This window comes from Musca autumnalis, unplaced genomic scaffold (genome assembly GCF_047663935.1).
Source record: "Musca autumnalis isolate F117 unplaced genomic scaffold, ASM4766393v1 scaffold_3, whole genome shotgun sequence".
NCBI classification, from domain to species: domain Eukaryota; kingdom Metazoa; phylum Arthropoda; class Insecta; order Diptera; family Muscidae; genus Musca; species Musca autumnalis.
The window spans coordinates 78677064-78701271 of record NW_027411866.1 but is presented as its reverse complement, the minus strand read 5'-3'; the positions used below and the strand labels follow the sequence as shown (position 1 = coordinate 78701271).

Below are 24208 nucleotides of genomic sequence, written 5' to 3'. Positions count from 1 at the left end.
TCGTCAGAAATATGTCTGTACAGGTCCATGCATTCATATTGCCCCATTTCTGACTAACATTCGTCGGTATAGGTCCACGTTTCGATATAGCCCCAATAGAACAGTACCTCCCGATTTTCGTAATACTGAAGATTGTGACGTCAATATCCAACCGAAATGGCTGAAATTCGTTATTTCGTCTTCCAAGAATTATAAAATATTCCAGAAGAGTATTAGAAGCGTACTTCTTGATTTTCGGTATTTTTTAAGTTTTATACCCCGTTTATATATAACCGGATTTAACAAACCGACTGGGTTTTAAATGTCAATTCCATTGCTTATATTTCAAACAAATCCTCTCAATGAAGGTTAACCCTGCAAAAAGCTGTAATATAAACAGCATATTAGTCACATTCTCTTACCGAAATATAGGAAATTTGGTATTAAGTCTTCTTTGAGCCTAAAAACTTTCCGTCAGAAATATGTCGGTATAGATCGACGTTTTGAAATAGCCCATATAGAATGGTGCCTCACATTGTTTTACCGAAATTGCTGAAATTTAGTATTAAGTCTTCTTCATACACGAAAGGAAACTAATTATTCCATTTTACTTCAATACAACTTGTGGTGGAGGGTATAACAAGTTCGGCCCGGCCGAACTTAACACCGTTTTTACTTGTTTTATTTCTTTAACTTGGTATGGCTTTCAAATGGCATTTGAACATCTTTTCATCACTTTCGAGTGTCCAAACAATAAATACATACATATGTAAGTACTTTGTTGAATTCCGGTGATAATTCCCCATAGGACCTACCGCTTTCGGGTAATCTTGCTATAAAATTTACTTCTATTTAACTTTCTGTAAATTTTTTCTGTAAGTAGGTATCTAATGGATTTGAGGTCTAGAAAGCTTTTCGAGTAAAAAGTGTTAAAACTTGAAGATTATTGCACGTAAAGGAACCGAGCTTTTATTGGAAAGTCATTAAAATGTGATTTTGATTAGTTTTATTGCAAAATGTTCCATTAAACTTCGTTTTATGTCACAAAAATAATCATTTCGGAAGCAAATGTGTGGCGGGAAAAACTCGTAAGATTCCACTCGAAAATGTATTCGATAACGGATGCCGTAATCCAAATACTGAAAATATCGATTGAAATAACTCGGTCAGGTATGCGAGAATTAGGCCCCAGGTTTTTACCATTTTAAAAAATAAACGGACAGACAGATCACATGTCATATCCCTCTACATAAATACAGTGGGATATAAAAAACAATTTTTTATTTTTATTTTTACATTATAACAAAAGTTTTTAATTAATAATAAAGCTCTAAATATTTATAAAATTTATAAGTATAATAGGTACCTTCCATTTAAAATGGAATACAAGAAGACTATTTTAAACAATTTCCGTATTAATATCATAGTATACTGTGGTCCGTTCATTGGTGTTATAATAATCATAAATTGTTATAGGAGCAGGTTTCAATTTATCCACAGCATGAGATTTATCTGCTGAAATCTCAACGGAGATAGGTTCTCCGGCCACAAGTTGTTCAAAGTAAATAACTATAACTGTATCATCATTCTTCGTTTCAACTCTTTGGACTTGGGCAACTCTACGAATGGGTTCTATGTTGTCATTGTGTGTGGTATATCCCGATGGCAAAGCTATTTCCATGACAACCATATTGGAATGTGTAATATCATCAGATTGAGGTTTATATTCGGCAACAACAGACATTGATAATTGATTTGATATTTGAGATGACTTAAGGGTGTGTTCAATAACAAAGCTAGGCTTGGATTTTTGAGTATTGATGTTATAATGATAGGACAATTGTACTAAAGCAGAACCTTCGCCCTCACCAGTAAGGCAAACTTGACGCGTGGATTTGGGTAACTGTGGGGAAGTAAAGAGATGTTATAATTATTTTAGTAAATCCCTGACATGTATTAGAGGGGACGTTTAACTTACTAGATGGCTTTGTAGAATTAAGGAATTTTCTTTATCTACACTGATATTACCAGAGGTGGTTTCCACACCTGTTTCATCTTGAGCTTTAAATTTAATCATCACCTCACCGTTGCCAGTTGCAGCATATTTTTCTGCAAATGCAACCAAGGCCTTCAGGCCCACCACTGTATCCTGTGTAGAATCAAACCCACCCAAATTATTGCGCTGTCCAATTAACCATTTGATAATGGGTAAAAGCTCTCCTGGCTCTTCAGTTTCCAGTAGAGATTGCAAAATGTAGGCAGTCACTTCTATGTCATTGTTGTTATACTTCAATGCGTTAGACCACCATTTCAAACTGCTTCCTTGTTGTGCTTTACTTTGTAGTTTTTCTTTAACACTTGCCGCTAATGGATGCTCAGCTTTCTGGAACACCAATAACACAAGAGCCAGGGAATATATGTTATCTTCATTTTCCACATTACTAGCAAGATATTCCACGCATTTATCCACTTGTTGTTTATATTTTTTGATGTAATCCTAAAAGAGGCAAGAAATTGTAATGGATAAGCAAAACATAACACACCTTTATACTTACCTTATCTTCCAAGAAAGCCAACAATATAAATGCCGAAACTCCCAACTCATTTTGATTTGATGAATGGAATAATCTCCCGGTTTGGGGAAATTGACCATTGTCCTTTTGTGTTTGTATTAGATATTCTAAAGCATCTTCAATAATCTTGTTGTCGATTGTAATAAATTTGCGGGCCTGAATAAATGATCGGGCCACATAGGCAGTTAACCAGCTGTTTGACTCACTGGAACCCTCACCAAAGGCACTGTAGGAACCATTTTTGTGTTTATAGGTTAATTCTCTTTGGAAGCCAGTTTCCATATAGTTTTTGGCTTTTTCCGCCAGTGATGGCATTTCTCTTCCAATGGCAATCAAATATTCCAATACCAAAATATTTGGTACAAAATTGATCATATTTTGTTCACCACAACCGTAAGGCATGCGTACTAATTTATCAATATTTTTTATGGTTGGACCCAAAATATCTCCTACAACCATAAACTCTAAATATTCCGAATCCAATACAACATCCTTGGGAATATTCGCCTTTAAATTGTGTTCTACGCTGAGACCATTTGGTATAGTGATGAAATGACACATATTTTCATACTGGGTCACACCTTCTGGTTCCACTTTTAATTTCTGATGCATAGCATCTCCAGCCACAGGTGTTATTGCTTTAATTTTTAACATTAGATCTCCCACTATTTTGGGTTTAATTGTAAATGATACCGTTTCAGCACTATTAGAGGAAACCGTTATTTTCTTCTTAAGCTCGGTGCCGTAGGAAGTTTCCATAAATTCATATTCATCTTCAACATTTTCCATTGTTACCTCCGTTTCTAAATCATATTCCATATAATTGAATACAACGACGGGAATTGTTATGACTTCGCCGCGCTTAATCGAATACGGCAGGTTTGTGCTTAAAAAGAATGGTTGAAAAACTCGAATTTTAGTTGCATCATCGGTCATACAAAAGCCGGTTTGATCGTTTATAGAGAAACCTGTAATAACCCAAGATGTTATGGTATCAGGGATCTTTTTGCTAAAGGTTGCCATGCCATTGGAATCGGTACTGAAATATGAATAAGTAACAAGAAAAGACATATAAAATGAACATATATACTTATCTTCACCTGAAATTCCGAGAGACGTTACCCTCAAAGATATATGTTGGGAGTTACGTCTTTGGGCATTCCAGTTAACGGTATGCGCATATTCATAAATACCTTTTTATATTATCAAAAATCCAATTTTCAACAAAGTCTTTTCTTATTTTTGGTGGCTCAACAATAGCACAAGCAGAATTCAATGCAATTGTATCTGACATTGGCATTGATTGACATTGCATCATCGCGGGGGCAGCAAAAGCCACAGCAGGCGGTCCTCCAAATAACATAGCCTGTTCAGGCATTATACTGCCACAAGCGTACATTGGAGGAGCTGTGTTAAAAAAAAATAACAAATTAAATTCAATTTTAGTGTAGATTAAAGCTATTAATTGAATATTTCTGCAATCAAATCTTCTTATTATCATGTACATTGTACAAAGCTATAATACATTTTGTGATTCGCTCTAACAAGGCAATATTCATAAGGAAGCATTGAGCCGTTCTTTAGGTAATGTGTTGCAGATGGACTCTGAGGATATAATTCAGGATTATCCCACATCGCACGATGGGGCCGATGACAGTTTTTCCAGGCAACAAATCACTGGGGCAAGCTAGACCTTCCAAATTTTGTACAGATGTTTATAATGGGCTTAGAAACTAATATACCAAGTTTGGTTCATATCGGTTCATATATACATATAGCTGCCGTATATATGTTCGCCCGATTTCAAGCAATTGATGGACCAAACACGCAAGTTCTGTCCAATTTTTATGCGATTTAGAAAATACCGCGGAATTAGGACTACAAATAAGTTTGCCAAGTTATATTGAAATCGGTTCAGATTTTGATATTGCTCCAATATATATTTTCGCCCGATTTTAGGTATTTGGCGCACCAATCCCGCTATGTATGTCCAATCTTGATGAAATTTGAAATGTGTGACGGATTTTGGTCTAGAAACATTTTTGGCAAATCATATTGAAATCGGTTCAGAATTGGATATAGCTCCAATATATATGTTCGCCCGATTTCAGGAAAATGATTGACCAAGCATGCAAATTCCATCAAATTACAATAAAATTTGGAAAATGTTACGGAATTCGGACTACAAATAAGTTTGTCAAGTTATATTGAAATCGGTTCAGATATAGAAATAGCTCCCCTATATACATATGTTCAAATTTCATGGTTTTGTCTGTGCTTTGTTATAAGTTAATAAAAAAAGGTTCCAAATTTAGTAAAAATCGGCTAAGATTCCGCCACAAAAGCCAAAGTTTGCGATATCTTTGAAATTATATATTATTATTATATACGTCTATTAAATTTTTCCGAAATCCAATTGGTAACATTAATGGGTTTCCGATTATTCACCAACCAAAACATAAAAATGTCCATATTTTTAAGTATTACGACATCTGAAATCAGATTTTTATGAAAAGGCGCAGATAGGCGCAGCTAATTTTTTCACAAAATGATAGTACACATTAATACCTTTCACCACATATATATAATATCCTAGATCTACCTAGATCTCAAAAGTTATACTCCAGAGAACACATGGATAACAAAGCAAATTACTCCAAAAAAGACATAACATCTTAACTCAAAAATACATTTACCACACATAACATTTTTATTATTTGTTAACACTATCTTATTTTACACACCCATTGAAGAGCTTTCCATGTTTAAAAAATATAAAAATCTTGAAATGTTCTTTTTGGCGCCTAAAATGCTTTCACTACTTATTTATAATGAATGTCGGAAAATGATGCATAAGAAAATATGTCACCATTGCCAGATCAGTATGTCGCTATGTGATGTTTCCAGATTGATTTATTTTTTTATTTTTAGTGATTCAGAGTGTTGGCAATCGAAATCCGTTACTATTTTTTTTTCAAATTGTTCACTTCAAAAATTGACTTTTTGCCTCGAAAACCTGCTATTGGCCCCATCGTGCATCGTAAGGATTGCCGGGAGTGGGTTCATTTCAACCCATTCTATATCCATTAGTACTTATGCCCAAGGTAAAAACGACTTGTCCTTTTCTGACATACATAAATATTCCCCTTAACTTGTTCCACATATAATTTCATATTTCCTAGGTTTATTGCAAATCAAAGATCCATGTGTTCCAAATTGCTAACAAAAACCAGTACATTTATAAAGCTTTAACATTACTTACGAGGCTGTGGAACTGAAGCATTTGTCAAAGTAACTAAACCAGAACTAACTCCTGGCGAGTGCCATGGACGATATACAAAGTAGTCGCCAGATCTTGATGATGTCTCATAACAATTCAAATCATCTATAATATGATTTTTATCAAGGTCATTGCCGGATTGGAGGATCAAAACACTCTGGTCAACACCCAAAAGACCAACAAAAGAGTCGGGATCACTTTTGATATTTAAGGTGACGATATCACTTGCTTTAGCCTGTTCAGGTGCTGCAATTTCAAGCTACAATATGAATTTAAGATTAGAATTAAATTTTTTCAACAGGTCGTGAATACATGCCTTATTTTCAAATGTATTACAAATATCGATTGTTGTCTCGTCAAATAGCAATTCACCATCCGTATCAATGCTGTAGACAAATATCTTTGCCTTTGGCATCATATCAAATGTTGCTTTCAGATGAAGTTGATATTGACATTTGTTGTCAGAATCGACATGAATATATTTATGCTGAATAATTCTCCCACGGGCCTTAATTGTATAGACCAAATAGGACAACGGCTTTTGAGATTGCACATTCAGAGTAAATTCTTCGCCAAGATTGAACCTGTATAAAAGTTATTCTCTTAGATTAGTTTGTATTATATTTCAGTTTATTGATGCACTTACATTTTAGACAAGGAACGTATTTGCAGAGGTTTACTAGAAGATGGTGAAAATAATCCATCTGAAGGTTTGTCTTTTCCCAGTTCTTTTACCATTCTAAAACTAGTACAATGCTGAACTTCTTCTTCGTACATTACTCTTACATTGGAATAATCGCCTTCTTTGGTTAATTTTAATTTAAATACCGCAATGCCATGTTCATTGATATCGGCTTCATAAATCAAATCATTATTCATGCCACCATATACCGAAATGCCAAAGCCTATGCCTCCTCCGAAACATGGACGAGCTCCTCCACGATTATTCTGGCTAATCATAAGTTTTGCAGTCGATTTGGCATTGCTGACCGGTAAACCATTAAGCCTTTTTATTACTGCCTTTATTTCAAATGGTTTATTAACCTCATATTCCCTTTCTACATTGGGCACAGTAATGTTAAAGCGTGAACGCTTCACTTTAATGGTTGTCGAAGTTGTCTGTATTAGATCTGTAATTGCTTCGGTCATAGTTGCTTCCACATTGAATTCAGGCATATATTGATCAAGATAATTTTCAAAATTTAAATCATCCATTAGATCAAACTCCACTTGACCTTTGCCATTAATATCCAATGTTTTTTCCACAGCTTCCACCGGTTTATTTGAAAAATGAGATTTATTGGTTAGAGTCACCGTTGCTTTACCCTTTACCGGTTTGCCATAGGTGTATTTGGACCTCAACAAAATTTTCACAACTTTATCCAAAATTGCAACTTCTTTATCCGTTTCAATTTCCACTGTAAACTTGGGTAGAACATATTTGGCAACTTCAAATTGTTTTTTGGTTTTATCTTTATTTTCGGCACCCTCTGTCACGTCAATATACCAATTTCCCAAAACGGGTTGTTCTGACAATTGGAACTTCCCGCTATGAACGCCTTTCGTGAATTCTATTCCTTTCACATATTTAATTTGATTACCGGCACCATCAAGTATGCCAAAGTTAAGTGGCTCACTGAGTTTTGCCGGCTTGAGATTCTCATCTAAGGCCAAAATTCGATATTGTACCAAGTCTCCAGGTTTATACATGGCTTTGTCGGTTTGTATATAAACTTGAGGTTTGTTGAATGCCACATCCAATGACTCTGACTTCCTGAAAATAAGTCCCGCAATACCTTCAGTTTGAAGTTCATATTTGCCTTCTTCTAAGATATCGGGTATTTTGAAATTTACAATTTCTGATGAAAATGGCTGAATTTCGATGGTTCTGGAATCCGTGTACGATGGTCCGGTTATCCCAATGTTAATGGTGACAGGTTCTTTAATTTTATGAATTGTAAGAGTAACGGTATAATCCATGCCCGCTTGCATAGTAGCTGGTGCAACAATTGTATAAAAGCTACAAAATAGGAGATGTGAAAAGAAATGTTAGAAAAATATGCAGAGGCTGTGACCGATATTACATTTCTTTATAAGGAGGATTTCAGTTTAAACATTCGTTTCATAACAGTGGGTTTTTAAATCCGGTTAAGTGCAAACGGGGTATATGCCGGCAAAAAGCTCTAATGCAAACGCCGTTTCAAAAATGTCGTTATAAAACAAATGGTCCTTTCCACAATCTGTAAGAATCTACTATTTTCGAAATGATTACCATTTTTTCCTTTCAAAATTTCAAAAATATTAGATCCTTGCACATTATGGAATAGAACAAATGTTGCAAACAACCCAGCAAAAAATTCACTAAAATTTTCCACTCTTGTAAACGAACTATGTTCACATAATACCGCATTAGCTTTGTGGCGGGTTAATTTCCTTCATGAGGATTTAAAAAAATAAATCTTCTAACGACCAGAGATGATGATTTTTTTTTGGTTTTTTTGTTTTCGACGGTCATATTTTTTCATCTAAGGCCAATATTAATTCTACAAGCCTTTTTTAGTCCCAATTTACATTAGGCGAGTTTAGTTTTTGAAAAATATTTCCTTTGCTTTAGCTTCAAAACAAAAAATCAAATTTGAAAAACACACTCAAATTTAGTAGTTTTTCTTTCGCATTCATTTTCTTATCGACATACATAAACAGGCCGTAAATTGACAGATTGCTTTAGCTAAGTCCCAATTTACATTAGGCGAGTTTACTTGCGGCAATTGTCAGTTTGTAGGTGAAAGAGGGTGCTGAGAGGCAAAGGGTTACCATATGCCTCACCTCTCTCTCCTACAAAATGACAATTGCCGCAAGTAAACTCGCCTAATGTAAATTGGGACTTTTTGAAGAGCCTCCGTACCTTTTTTGAAAATAAAAACATGTTTTTTTATTTTAATTTTTAAAAACTGAAATAATTGAATAATCAATTGCAGATAAATGTCAGCAGAATTTTTACAAAAATTGTAATTTTTACATTCCCGTACTTTTGGAACAAATTTAAATTAATATCAATATTTGATAAATTGTTCATTCGTAAGTTTTGCTAAAAAAACAATTTTATTTTGCCACGCGAATACACATTTTTTGTCCTTGTTTTCAGTTTTAAGATATAGTGTTACATCAGAAGTTTTTTGTTGGAACAATTCAGCGATAAATCTACCTTTATGATTGCATAATGTCAAGAAGAGTACAAAATGTCAATCCTGCTTTTGACAGATTAGGCCACAAAAAGAAAAAAAATGTAATCAGCTGTTAGCTGTGGCCTACCTTTACTTTATTCTACCATGGCAACATGGTTCATATTTTTATAGTTTTTGTTTACAGATTTAAAAGAAAGTTTCAGTCAAAAGACGAGTAAAGTTAATTGATATGAACTGAAAAAATATTTGTCCTTCTTTCAGATATCTATTTAATATTAAATTGTAATAGTTTCATTCATGTTTTCTATTTTTTCTCTCTTTTTTGCTGTTTTCAGTACATTTTCAAATTTAAAAATTAACGAGAGAGAGAGACCTGCCAAAATAACTTTTTGGTATACAGACTTTCCGGCAGGCATTTGATTTTTGTTTCTACATTTTTACGCGAATTTGAAACGATTGACAAGAAATGCAAGTGCAATGAAAGAGAAGACACAATTTGCTATGATTTGAATATATGTATACTAGTCGTTAAACCGTTTACTTTTTATTCACATTTTCCAGTTTTTCTAAAAATGTTTGGGTTTTTAATAAATTTTTAAATTTTGTATTTTTCCTGTCATAATTAATTTATTTCGATAAATTCTCTCATTTGTTAGAGATGGAACATATTTTATCGTCGTTCTGAGAGTAATTTACATTGAACAATGTACACAAATCGTTGTTCGTTCTCAATATTTTGTATGGGAAATGAAGTAATTACCAGTGTTCGAAAATAAACACTATGGTACCGTACCGTTCTGTACCGTACCAAGGTGGATAGGTACACTACGATAGTGTACCGCTCCGGAACACAAACACTAAAAAATATTTTAGTGATACTGTACCGGAACACAACGATAATCGTAGTGTACCGCATGCCGGAGCACTAAAAATCGTAGTGCTCCGACTGCGGAGGACTAAAAATCGTAGTGTTCCGACTGCGGAGCACTAACAATTTTAGTGTTCCGACTGCCGGAGCACTAAAAATCGTAGTGCTCCGACTGCGGATCAATAAAAATTTTAGTGCTCCGACTGCGGAGGACTAAAAATTTTAGTGTTCCGACTGCTGGATCACTAAAAATCATAATGCACCACGTGTTTTCTTAGGAAAATTAAATATTTGGTTAAATTTGATCAAATAAAAATTAAGATAAACTGTAACATCCATGTATGTTTAAATTAGTTAAACACATTGCGAAATTTGGTCAAAATTATGAAAAACAATATTTAGTTTTTGTGGAACGAAGCACAAAGATCGTCGTGCCGGAGCACTAAAATCGTCCTGTACCACGTTTTGAAACTACAAGGTAATGAACCATACATTAATTTATTATGATTTCTGAGGAAATTAAATATTATATATATTTTTTTTTAATAAATAAAAATTAAAAGAAAATGTGAAAAACATCTGATTTGGTTTTTGGACAATGAAGCACTAAAAATCGTAGTGTTCCGACCGTCGGAGCACTAAAAATCGTAGCGTACCACGAGCCTAAACGCTAAAAAGTAACGTTAAGGTAATCGTCTGTTTATTATGATTTATGAGGGAAATTAAATATTTCATGTTTTTAGGATAAATAAATACATATTAATAAATAAAAATTAGAAGTAAATGTGTAAAATATCTGATTTGGTTTTTGGACAATGGAGCACTAAATCGTAGTATTCGACTGTGGAGCACTAAAAATCGTAGTGTTCCGACTGCTGGATCACTAAAAATTGTAGTGTTCCGACTGCCGGATATCTAAAAATCGAAACAATGGAACAATAAAAATCGTCGTGTTCGGTTGTGGAACACTAAAAATCGTAGTGTTCTTACTGCCGGATCACTAAAAATCGTAGTGTACCACGTGCAACACAATAAGGTAATGTACCACACATGAGTTTACTGTGATTCGTGAGGAAAATTTAATATTTTATGTTTTTTTTTTATAAATACTTAAGAAATAAAAATTAGTAGGAAATGTGAAAAACGGTGGAGCAGTAAAAATGTGGAGCAGTCCGCAGCCGAACACTATGATTTTTATTGATCCATTGTCCAAAAATCAAATCAGGCGTTTTTCACGTGCTCTATTAAATTTTATTTTTTAATTCGTATTTATTAAAAAAAATTATAAAATATTTAATTTTCCTCACAAATCATAATAAACTCATGTATCCACAGTCGGAACACTACAATTTGTAGTGCGCCATTGTACAACAACCGAATCAATGTTTTTCGTATTTTCTACTTAAGTTCCCAACGTTATACATACATGGATTTAAGAGGTGTATCTGAGTTTTTATGTCTTAATTTGTACTTATCTCAAAAATTATAAATATTTAACTTTCCTCGCAAATCATTAAAAACTCGTGTGTGGTACATTATCATTACGTTATTTTTTAGTGTTCCGACATGTGGTACACAACGATTTTTTAGTGCTCCAACTGCGGAACACTACGATTTTTAGTGTTCCGACATCTGGTACACAACGATTTTTTAGTGCTCCAACTGCGGAACACTACGATTTTTAGTGCTCCGACTGTGAAGCACTACGATTTTTAGTGTTCCGACTGCGGTACCCAACGTTTTTAGTGTACCAAAATGTGGTACACTACGTTTATCGTTGTGCTCCGGAACAGTATCACTAAAATATTTTTTAGTGTTTGTGTTCCGGAACACTAACGCTAAAAATATTTTAGTGATACTGTTCTCGGAGCGGTACACTACGATAGTGTACTGTTTATTTTCGAACTCTGGTAATTACATCGTAATTTGGGGTCAAACAACGAATAGAGAGCGAAACACCGTCAGTCTGACGGTGAAGCTCTAAATTCCATATATTTTTGTAATACGGGATAGCTATGCAGATACATCTACGATTATTATTGTACCATGCCATTTGACGTTTTAAGCCATGGCTGCAGGGTGGCATTTCTCAGTGATTTTCATACCTGGCCTACCTCTATTTTATTGTACCATGCATGGTACAATAACTCATAGGTAGGCCATGTATGAGAATCGCCAAAAAAATACAACCCTGTCGCTATGGCTTAAAACGTCAAAATTGTTTTGATGAATGATAACGGATGAGTAAACAAAGAAGAAGAAGAACGAAATGTTGAAATGAAAACAAAACAGAGTTGAATTTTTTGATCAATAATAAATATCAAGTCTGCATGTCAACACGGTTTTGACAGATTAAACCATAAAAAAAAAATTGTAATCAGCTGTTAGCTGTGGCCTACCTAAGAATTATTGTACCATGGTACCATGCATGTTGCTATGAATTGTGTACCATGTCGTATGAACGGGTTAATTTGTGTACGTAATTATGAGAACGAACGACGTTATTCAAATGCTGGTATGAACATGGCATTACCATTGGTGCTCAAAGTTTTTGTGCATTATGCCTGATTTAGACTATGCTGGATTTAGCATATCCAGTGGATTTAAGTTGTCATTTAAAATGAATGTAAACAAACAAAACGATTCCCGTACCAATCACACAACGCCACAAACTTTTCAGCTTCTGTGAATCGTTTCATTCTCACAACCAAAACAAAACCACAAACTTTTAAATGTAAAAAGATGAAAACCGTACGATTGCTCAAATGTAACTTCGGCTATGCTTTGCCGAGTTGTTTCATTCACCACCGAAAGAAAAAGATTTTTTGGCAAACGTTTGCCGTGCGTTATGGTCAATGACACATACAGGCACACACATGTGAGTGCATAACAACCCTATAAACCAGCGTCGCCCAACAGAATACCATCAAACTGAAGCAAGTGTTTATGTATATGTGAAAAAACAACAACCACATGATGTTTACCAGTCGTGTATTGCTCACGTACACTGTGAATGAGGGAGAATGGCAAAAGCAAAACAACTCAGTGGGCGCCCGCAGTATACAGATGGGCGACCCTGCTATAAACCAGCGTCAACATGCCACAGTGAATATTTTATCAACCACCAAACGTTTTTGATTTATTCACATGTGTTTAGACTATTTAGTTTTTTATCTGCTCTTGTGGAGTTGAGTACTTTTCGCTAATCGTTTTGTTCGCACTCGCGAATGTAAACAAAACGAAACTAAACAGCGAACTCTGCCAGCGTGGGTTATGTTTCGTTTTGTACTGTTCCTATGGAAAATACGAAACGATTGGAAATGTTATTTAAAGTATTTTTACGTACGCTGGTCATTTTCATACAAAATATGTCAAATAAAACCAGATAATTGCTAAATCCAGCGTAGTCTAAATGAACTTTAAGTCTCTCTGAGAAAATCTTTCCTTTGCTAAACCACGGCAGATAAGAATAAAGAGAACTTATGTTGTTGTTGCGGTCACGTTAACGTATATGGGTGATCTTGGCTGGCAATACACACATGGCACAATTACCCAGGTAGTGGTATCACACCAGCTGATCGAATATGAAAAGTCAAATACCTTTATAAAAAAAACTAGCAAAATGCCCGCTACTTCGTAAGCGGAAAAGAAATAATATATAAATAAACAATATTTAATATGGAGAACACTGAAAATTTTGATGTACTAATACCTATTTGAATTGATATTCAATTTCTTTCAAGTACTGCTCGTATAAGTTTTGTTCGAATTTCAAAAAAAACCTCTACACTTCAACAGCGGCCAACATTTTAAATTCCAGTCCATGTTTTATTTGAACGGTATGGGTATTTTGAAAATGTTATCCACACTTTCTAACCGAATTTTGGAATTTGTGATATCAAAATGTAGAAAACCATTATTCAGAAGATGTTACCCTATATAACAGTTAATTTTTGACACATTTTATTTTAGGCCTTTTTTCTCAGGTTGTAAAAACCTTCTTGTAAAACATTAGCCGCATAGATCTACCTTTTCAAATGAACTTACTACAACGTTTAGAATAGACAACAAAGATAAAAACAATTTTGTTGAAAAGGTACGTTTGACTTTTTGATTTCAGTACATTATTTAGAATTCGTTTTAACCTAGAAACAATAGTACATTATTCAGTACAATTTTTAAAATCCAGGACCTTAGCTCAATTGTTACAGTTTTAGCTCTACTTGTTCACCCAATGTCAATGGTATTACATGTAGAAACCTTTCATACATTTAAAGGCGGATTTAAATAAACATTCTGATCCAATCTCAACAGTTATCCTTATAACAAATTTCATTTATCGATTCACCCAGTGCTTCAATATTTAGTACTATTTAATACTTCTAGTACACTTATTGTACGACCACCTCTAACAATGAACCTGACAAATCAATAATATATCAGAATTTCACTTATATACCAAATTTATTGCAATTTTGTACTTTTCACGCACTAATGATATAATTCCATCTTCATTGCTACACCCAACGTCAAATTTAATAGCATTTAGTACATTTCGTATTTCTCAATAAATCATCCAGACCTCAGCCTAATTTTAGAATTTGTATGCATTTCAAAAAATCTGTATCTAAACACCAACACAATCCCTCATGCAACAATTCGAAATTCCACCTATATCCCATCATGCAACACCAAACTGGTACCAATTTTAGTACTTATAGTATGTATAAGTTTCAAAAATTACTTCCTTTTATCCAAAACTATATCCAAACCGCGATTTAGTATTTTTCGTATACATTAGTACGAATTTCCAAAACTCTCTATCTCCACTCTAAACGTCAACTGCTATACTAATACCGAATTTTACAATTTTAGCTCTACACTTTTACACAATAACAATTTGGACCAAATTCTGTGCCTTTTAGTAATTTTCGTACCACATCCATATCTCAACCCTACACACCAACAGCGGCTATAATACCAAATTTCCGAATTCCACTTCTATTTATAATACCATTAATACTTTTCGTATGAAAGTACGAATTTTAATAACTATCTCTAACAGTAATTGCGAATTTCAGGATTCCACCTCTATCCGTTCACCCAAATCTAAATTTTACCAAATTTAGTACCATTTATTAATTTTCCGTACACATAAGTACGAATTTCCAAGACTAAGGCAATCCTACAGTCCAACAGTAATCTTAATTCCAAATTTCAGGATCCCAGCTCTATTCGTTCCCCCAAATCCAAATTGTACCAAACTTAGTACTTTTCGTACCCATAAGTACGAATTTCAAAAAACTTCCTCAATCCTACACTCCAACAGTAACCTTAATTCGAAATTTCAGGATTCCAACTCTATCCGTTCACCCAAATATAAATTGTACCAAATTTAGTACGTTTACTTTCCGTACCCATAAGTATGAATTTCCAAAACTACCTCAATCATACACTCCATCAGTAATCTTAATTCCCAATTTCAGGATTCCAGCTCTATCCGTTCACCCACATCCAAATTGTACCAAATTTAGTACATTTAGTACTTTCCGTACCCATAAGTACGAATTTCCAAAACTTCCTCAATCCTACACTCCAACAGTAACCTTAATTCGAAATTTCAGGACTCCAACTCTATCCGTTCACCCAAATATAAATTGTACGAAATTCAGTATATTTTGTACTTTCCGTACCCATAAGTATGAATTTCCAAAACTACCTCAATCCTGCACTCCATCAGTAACCTTAATTCGAAATTTCAGGATTCCAACTCTATCCGTTCAACTAAATTTAATTTGTAGCAAATTTAGTACCGTTTAGTACTTTCCGTACCCATAAGTACGAATTTCCAAATTTCAGGATTCCAGCTCTATCCGTTCACCCAAATCCAATTTGTACCAAATTTAGTACCGTTTACTACTCTTCGTACCCATAAGTAAGAATTTCCAAAACTACCTCAATCCTTCACTCCATCAGTAATATTGATTCCAAATTTCAGGTTTCATCTAAATCCAAATTGTACCAAATTTGGTACCATTTAGTACTTTTCGTACACAAGTATGAATTTCCAAAACTACCCCCATATCTCAATCGGACACTTTAACGGCAATTTAAATTCCAAACTTCAGGTTTTCAGCTCTATCCGTTCACCCAAATCCAAATTGTACCAAATATAGTACCATTTAGTACTACTCGTACACTTAAGTACGAACTTCCAAAATTATTTCCTTATATCAACAGCACTTTCCAACCTTGATTCCCATACCAAATATGAAGATTGTAGCTATATCCGCTCAAAATATAAAATTGGTACCAAATTTAGTAACTTTTTTACACTTATAGGTCGAATTTCCAAAAACCCTTTGGTACATCTTCCTAACTCTCTATCAGTTACCCTCATTCCAAATTTCAGAATTCTAGCTCTTCCCGTTTGTCTAATACAGAGGGTACCATATTTAGTACCTTTTAGTACTTTTCGTACCCTTCTAGGTCGAATTTCCAAAAACCCAGCCTTATCTCACCCCTACACACCGACAGCAACCCACAGTCAAAATTTCAGCTTTCTAGCTTCAGCGGTTTCGTCTGGGCGATGATATGTCAGTCACTCACTCACTCACTCACTGAGCTCTTTTATATATATAGATTACTTTTGTTGTAATTTCCCCAACAACATAAGTCTGTGTTTAGACACACAAATTTCTCGGGAAAGTAAATTGATTTTTTTTGGAAGAGAGCGGAGAGAAAAAATCTCCTCAATACTCTTTCCTACCCCCTATTGCCTAAAAACTGAATTTACTTTCCCGAGAAATTTGTGTGTCTAAACACGGACTAAAGAAAGTTTTGACATAAAATATTCAAAATTTTACGATGCCACTACCTGGGTAATTGTGCCATGGTTACACACCATGGTACAATAATACAGGTAGCATTATCATGCCAGCTGATGGTAACATAATGTGTCAACTGCATTGAATTGATGTCAAATTTTGACACCTTATGTTACCAACAATTGCCGATGCGGCTACCTGTGTATTTGTACCATGTTACACACTTAGCACGCCATCTACTATATATTCCGAACACTACCACTACTTTACGTATAACGGAGTTGCATTAAGGCCTCGACACATAAAAAGCATGGCATTCTTGATGAAGTCATATCTGATAAAAGACTAAATACCAAGTTCGACCAAATAAAAAGATATCAGAATCACATTTGAATTAGGTCGAACTTGGTCTTTAGTCATTTACTAGATATGACTTATAGCCCGTTTAGACTATACCCTTATACGATGATTAAGGGCATTATCTCGATTTAAGTGCTTAATCCACCCTGATTTACCATACAAAATTCAATCAACTCAAAACTTTGATTTATTTGTCCATATTTACATTAGGCAATTTTCCTTGCGGCAATTGTCAGTTTGTCGACGAGTGAGGGTGTTGAGAGGCAAAAGGTTACCACATGCCTCACCTTTCTCTCCCTCAAACTGACAATTGCCGCAAGAAAAGTTGCCTAATATAAATATGGACTTTTAAATCAAATGTTAAATCCAAATATTTTGATAAATATATTTTGCTCCTAAAACTGCAACTATTGCAGTCTGTACCAATATTGGCAACTATGTTCATGTGTCGTTTATTTACTAGGGCTATGACTTTTTGACCTTTTTTTTAAAAATGATTTCCTGTAGCTACAGTGAATGAACTTTTGCCTATTAATGCCAAAAATAACAACGTTCATTCCATTTAATTATTAAAAAAGGTCACGCACAAACCACTTTGAAAATAAAAAATTTTGGAAAATCCTATGAAATGAAAAAAAAATGTTGCACCCAATTTTTTTCTTGTTGCACGAATAAATGACATTTTGCTTATAATGACTAAAATAATTTTTATTCCATTTTAATATTGAAAAAGGTCCCGCACAAACCACATTCAATTTTTGTGATACATGGAATAAAGCTATATATTAGCACGGTTACACTACAGCTTTTTGCCGGGTTAACCCACTTTATGAGGATTTATTGCTTAATCTGGTCAAATGTGACCAGATTTGCCATACAAAAATTAAATCCTCTCACGACTGGGTTTATTTTAAATCCGGCACAAATCCACCAAAAATACAGTATTGTATTCGGTATTTGTGCAAAAAAATCCAACTCTACTCAAAAAGTACCAAAAGTTGCAACTGTTTCTGCAACAGAGTTAGTCGTGTTTTACACGTTTACGATTGGTCGCATGAGATTTTATGGAGTTAATAAATATAAAGTTATTTGAAAATCATAAAATTATTTATTTTTTACTTTAGACACTTTTTTAAACAAAAAGTGCGCTTGATACCATGATACAAAAGTGTATCCCTGTGTGTAAAATATACCAATATGAGCAAAGAGGGGACGATATCTCATACGAGAAATTGTAAAAGTGTAAAACACGACTTTATTAGTTATTTTGTATGTATACGTAAACAAACGTCAGCTGACAGTTTATATCCTCGAAAAACTAAGTGTAACCAGCAAAGATTAACCCACTGGATCTATTAAACCCAGTGGGTTAACCTTCAATAGTGTAACCGGGGTATATGATATAAAATTAAATGTATGTAATAATATGGCGATAAAATTTGTGAGAAAAAAGCTTATGTCATTCTGAATATGTCGTGTGGCTTTAACGATTGTTTTGAGTTATTTATGTGCTTAAAATGATTTCAAAGTTTATTCCAAAAAGTTCATATATAAAAACTTTAAAAGCTTTTTGTGCATGAGCTTTTTTCTATCGATTCACCTTGTAATTAAGATTTTATCTAATCTTATAAAAAAGCTCATCAAAATATGACACAGGGATATGAAGTTGTAAAAAAGTCATAACCCTATTATTTACATTTTTCAAATAACTGTAAACACAAACACACAAAAACAAACAGAAGCGGAAAAATAGAAAAAATATTAAATAAAAATAAAATGGATGTAGGTAGCTTTAATATAATATAAATTGTAAACAGCATATTTAATATCAATTTGTCAGATTATTTTGTGCAGTATTCCATTTTTAATTTGCATGCAATTCTTTATGCAAATTCGCGTATGTATACGTAAACAAAGATCAGCTGACTGGCATCTTATATCATTTTAGGCTAGTCTAAACAACTAGGATTCGAAAGTTGGATTTAGAAATCGAGTCGATTTAAAATGACTAGTCTAAACGGGCTATTAAGCAATAATGCCATGCTTCTTATGTGTCGAGGCCTTTAAGGTAGAAACACAATGACTTTTGTCAATCGATTTTTATGTCGGTAATTATCGAAAATCATCGGTCAGTTACCGACGAAAAAAAAGGAGTCGTTAAGTCTACCGACATAAAAGAATTTTCATATTTTAAACAAAAAAATCAATAAAAATCTAAATTTTAAGAAATGATTTTTGCCAAATAAAAATGTTTGCTGAGATATGTATATTTTTCTTTACGCATAAAAAAGAAAATTCTGCGACATATGGTGGATCCTTTCAGTCTAATTAATAGGAAGCTTATGACACTTTACGAATTGGAAATGGATACATTTTATAAAATAATGGATGAAATTGGGGATCATTTGGTAACCTCCAGAATATCGCGAAAAACTTTCTGAGAAAATAATAGTTGTGCCTTTTTACTTTTTCAGTAATAATTATTCAGTAACTTCTTTTCAGAGAGTAAGAGAGATTTTACTCTTTGATACGAAAATAGAGAAAAAAGTAAAAAGACCTCATTTAGTAAACTTTAGCAAAACAAAAACATTGGCGCCAATGCATGAAAGAAAACTAACTCCAAAGCAATGAAAAAGTTTTTCAATTTTAAGCAAAATAAATAAAAAATTATTAATATATTAATTAAATAACCAATAAATATAGCTGCATCGTAATATTTATTGTATTTTTTCCACAAAAATAAGGTAAACATTGAGTAGCTGACCATTAGCAGATGATTAAAAATCAGCTGATCGAACTTGCTAAATGTTGCTGGGAAAAATTCTTTCAGCAACTTTTAGCAATTTCTCAGCAAACAACTGTCAAAATTGTTCTCTCACTTCGCTCTCTTTTACTGAACTTTTGTGTAAAAAGACAGCATTTAGTAACATTTCGTAATAATTATTACAAATTATCACGTAAAAAGACACACCTAATAACTATTTTCAGTACGAACAAAATATGTTTAACCCTGCGTTTACAAATGACAGGACAGTTGACTTCATGTATTGATTGTCAAAATCCCACAACTTGCTTGTGTGATGTAGGCGTCCCGACAACTACAAAAACAGTTGTAAAATTTTGAATGAAAATCATCGATTTATTTTTGTTTTCCGTTCTCATATTTTGTTTTTGTTAATGTTCTTTTGTTTTCAACACATTTCAATTATTATCTCACTTATTTTTACAAAAATGCCAAAAATTTGTCTTCCTTACTGTCTGTGAAAAAATGATGGACAGCTGAGAGACAAACGACAAATGTATGTATGTGTTAGTAAATCAGAGTTGTATTTGAAGACAAACTGTCTGGTGTAAACGCCTAGTAAGGATATATTCCGTAACAGTTTCTACCCATATAAAAATTTATTGGTGGCTTCGATTAGCATCAAAAATAAAAGAAAGAATATCACCATGATCGTCATATTCCCTGATAATACGTAATTCTGAAATAACAGATCAATAAAAAAATTAAAAAATCCTGTTCAAAATACACATATTAAATGTTAGAATTATACATCTTCTTTTTCACTCTATATTCGATATTATTAAAAATTCCCCTCCACATCATAAAAATTCTGAAAACAAAAAACAATTCAACCAATTTGTCGAATATTACACCACGTTTACATTAGAACTTGTCGGGTTATGAGAATTTATATGTACGTACATATACCCAATGGATTTGACAATAATGCTAAGTTTACATTTACGAAATCCACTCGATTTCAACTGTCAATTCCATAGCTCAAACGTCAAATGAAATCTCATCTGGATTTCATTTGACGTTTAACCTATGGATTTGACAGTTGAAATCGAGTGGATTTCGTAAATGTAAACCAAGCATAAGAATCCACTGAAATAAATAAAAAATAAAATAAATATAATAAATAGTTATATGTAAACGTACATTTATAGTTTTAACTACGATTTTTAATTTTTAGTTTGAATTTTTCTACATGTAATTTGAAAAAAAAAAAATCATTTTATATACAATTGTGATTTAAATAATTTCATTAGAAATTTGAATTATGTTAATTTTGAATAAGCATTATGTAGTTTAAAGTGTGATTTTTTTTCATTCCATTTTGAAATGAATTGCATCTTCTTAAAATTCCGTCATTCTACCGATATTCGTCGGTAAAATTTTTGTATCGATAACATTGAAATACAGAATAGCACTTTCGGTAATTCATCGAAAATTTTCGTTAATTATCAATATCGGTTCGGTAGAACAGAAAGTTACAGAATCCCACTACAGGGGCTGGATTCTTGTTCTATGAAAATTTGAAATGAAAAATATTTCCTTTATAATTTTTTTCATTTGACAGTTTTTTCCTTTATAAAAGTTTTGATTTCACATTTCCATAGAAACAGAATTGAGCCCCTGAACTGGAGTAGGAGGAAAAATGAAAAACCATTTGAATGATGAAGCAATATCAATTGCGTTGTCATAAAAGCAGAGCAGAGGAAGTAAACTCAGTTACGATCAAATTTAATGGAGAGTTTTTATAATTTGTGTTAATGTAATAAAGTTAATAATCTTGTTTTACACGAATAAGCAATGTATTTTATTTATTTTGGGATATTTGAAATGGCTTGCATTTTACAGCATCTTTAGACTGCATTTAAATTCAATCCAAATCACTACATCAAAGTCTGTGATTTGGATCGAAAATGGAGTGCATCCTAGCTGTGTGCCGTGGAAGCAAAATGGAGTGCATCCTAGCTGCGCGCTCTCTTGTAAAATTCATAGGTGAATTCATAAGAAAAGATGTACTCCAGCGGCAATTGTTCTAGTGATTAAACTGCATCCGCGGATGCAAACTTTTTGCTGGGAGTCAGCTGGGTATTGATGTTACCTTATATTGTCCTACCATGGTTTTTTGGCAAGGTTTACGACGTTTCTGACGTATGTAATATACTTAATTAATTCTCTTTCGAGATGAGCTTATTAGACCTATTATATACGGGTGGTTAAGCCGATCTTCAGGCGTATTGAATGTTGTTTTTGTGGCAGACGAAGGCAAAACTTGGGAACTAGTATATATATCGCACTTCATTAGATAAATGCATATGCGAAATTATGTCAGTTAATTGAAACTCCAAACTTTTCCTATAGTCTGCTTGGTAATCCCATTTTTCAATGTTCACGTCACGTAATATACGTCAGAAATGTATGTCAGATACGTCATAATTTCCGACAGACTATTTATGCTCACGACTGGGTTTATTTTACATCCGTCACAAATCCACCAATAAAAAGAAAACCTGTGTTGCCACCTCTACTGAAAAAGTACATTAAGTGGCAGTTTACACTATATGTAAATGTCATATGACATGAAATTTTCCATCGTTATATATTCGCTAATATGTGTAATATTGGAGATTTTCCTTTCGCCATTTATTCTGTGCGTCCACACCAGCAAAAATGTAAAAAAACTACGTCTCTGCATTGCCTCCGTGGGTAAATATGGAATGTTTTTATTTCGTGTCATATGACATTGATAGATAGTGTAAACTACCTATAAAAGCTGCAACAGTTTCTACGATTTGTCCGTTACATTTTGCGTTTTAAATATACATCAAAAAGTAAATCATTGTTTTGTCCGTGTTTAGACACGCAAATTTCTCGGGAAAGTAAATTCAGTTTTTAGGCAATAGGGGGTAGGAAAGAGTATTGAGGAGCTTTTTCCTCTCCGCTCTCTCCCAAAAAACTCAATTTACTTTCCCGAGAAATTTGTGTGTCTAAACACAGACTTTGCAGAGAACAAATGGCATAAAAGGAAGAAACAAAAATATAAATAAATCGCATTTTACATCTAACATGTTTAATAAAACATGCATCATTTAAGTTGTCAATTCAATACAATATCTGTCAAATAAATGACGTAAACGCCTGTTTTATGTGCAAGTGTAAAATGCGTTAAAAAGGAAGTTTTTTAACATTGAGTGCTCCCAAATATTTCATGTTTTTCTGATTTTTATAGAGAATGAGCGAAAGTCTGACTCACATGCAGACTACATACATTCATATATATAAATACAAACACATCTCAACCAATCTAAAATGGTTGAAGAATGCAGTCACTTGTGGGTAGATTTTAAATTTCAAAAGAAACATTTTTTCATTGTTTTGCGCTGTTTCGGAACATGCAAGTGTCTATTTTTTCCTCTAAAAACTTGAAAAGTTTTAAATTTTTTTTATGTACGGGAACACTCACTTTATTTTTCGATATAATAAGTATCGAGTATATTTCAATATAATTGGCCTGTTCCCGTACTTCATAAAGTGGTAAAAGTTGTAAAAGTCGATTTTCACATAAATGTTGTGTACGGGAACGCAAAATGTGTAAAAGTGGTAAAAATCATCGTATCGGTTCGTTGATATATCTATGTACATCTATGATTACGATATTTCAGAAAACCATCGGAACCAACCTACACTTAACTCTGGATAATTTCAATTTCTCAATATGCAATAATATGGTTTTAAAAGGAATAATAAGAATTAAAAATTCGATATCGATAAAAAATAACAAAAAAAAAAAAAAAACACACACACACAATAGGCCTGTTCGATAACTTCGCAAGTAAAAAGTATTTGCAAGTTCTTGCAGCAACCTCTCATTTCTTTTACTGAACAAATGTTTTATCGAACAGCAATTTATAAAAGTTTGTAAAAACTTTTGGGTTATCGAACAGACCTTATTATTCATTAACCATTATGATGAAATACCACCGATGAGAGCATCCAAATAACAAATATAGATGTTCTTTTTTTAATGATAATATTAATTAGATTGAAACATGACAAAATTTGAAAAATGTGGGACTAAATTTTTCAAGGGTCTTTTGTAGAGATTTTTACTTTAGAATATATCTACTAACAAGAAGTTTTATTGTATTGTATTTTGCGAATTACCCATTTTTGTTGTCCATTTTGTTGTAGCTTTTTGCAAATTATATTTTGCACTGTTAACACGTCTAATTTCAATGATTGTCGAACACCAACTAGTGAGTCATTTTAACAGAACAAGAAACCGAAACGATAGAAACAAGCCGGTCGGGCGACGACGAAATCAAAACATAACACCCAA

At 33.3% G+C, this 24208-nt stretch overlaps 1 protein-coding gene across 1 annotated transcript; it reads right to left on the bottom strand.

Annotated features, from left to right (window-relative positions):
• Positions 1-1207: 1207 nt before the first annotated feature.
• On the bottom strand, positions 1208-24194 carry LOC141396473 (CD109 antigen-like). Its single transcript, XM_073971956.1, has 8 exons — positions 24034-24194; positions 6479-7852; positions 6149-6416; positions 5815-6091; positions 3746-3959; positions 2535-3591; positions 1958-2476; positions 1208-1882 (listed from the first exon to the last, which is right to left on the bottom strand). Exons 1-8 carry the CDS (start codon positions 24048-24050, stop codon positions 1379-1381), a joined length of 4230 nt encoding a protein of 1409 aa, XP_073828057.1. The 5' UTR covers positions 24051-24194; the 3' UTR covers positions 1208-1378.
• Positions 24195-24208: the final 14 nt, after the last annotated feature.

Bases quoted from the DNA above. Each gene is read 5' to 3' on its own strand.
- LOC141396473 (XM_073971956.1), bottom strand. The intron at 6,092-6,148 runs GCATGTATTCAC...TTCATATTGTAG, and splicing joins GTAATACATTTGAAAATAAG to CTTGAAATTGCAGCACCTGA. The intron at 3,960-5,814 runs GTAAGTAATGTT...TTTTTAACACAG, and splicing joins TGCTTCAGTTCCACAGCCTC to CTCCTCCAATGTACGCTTGT.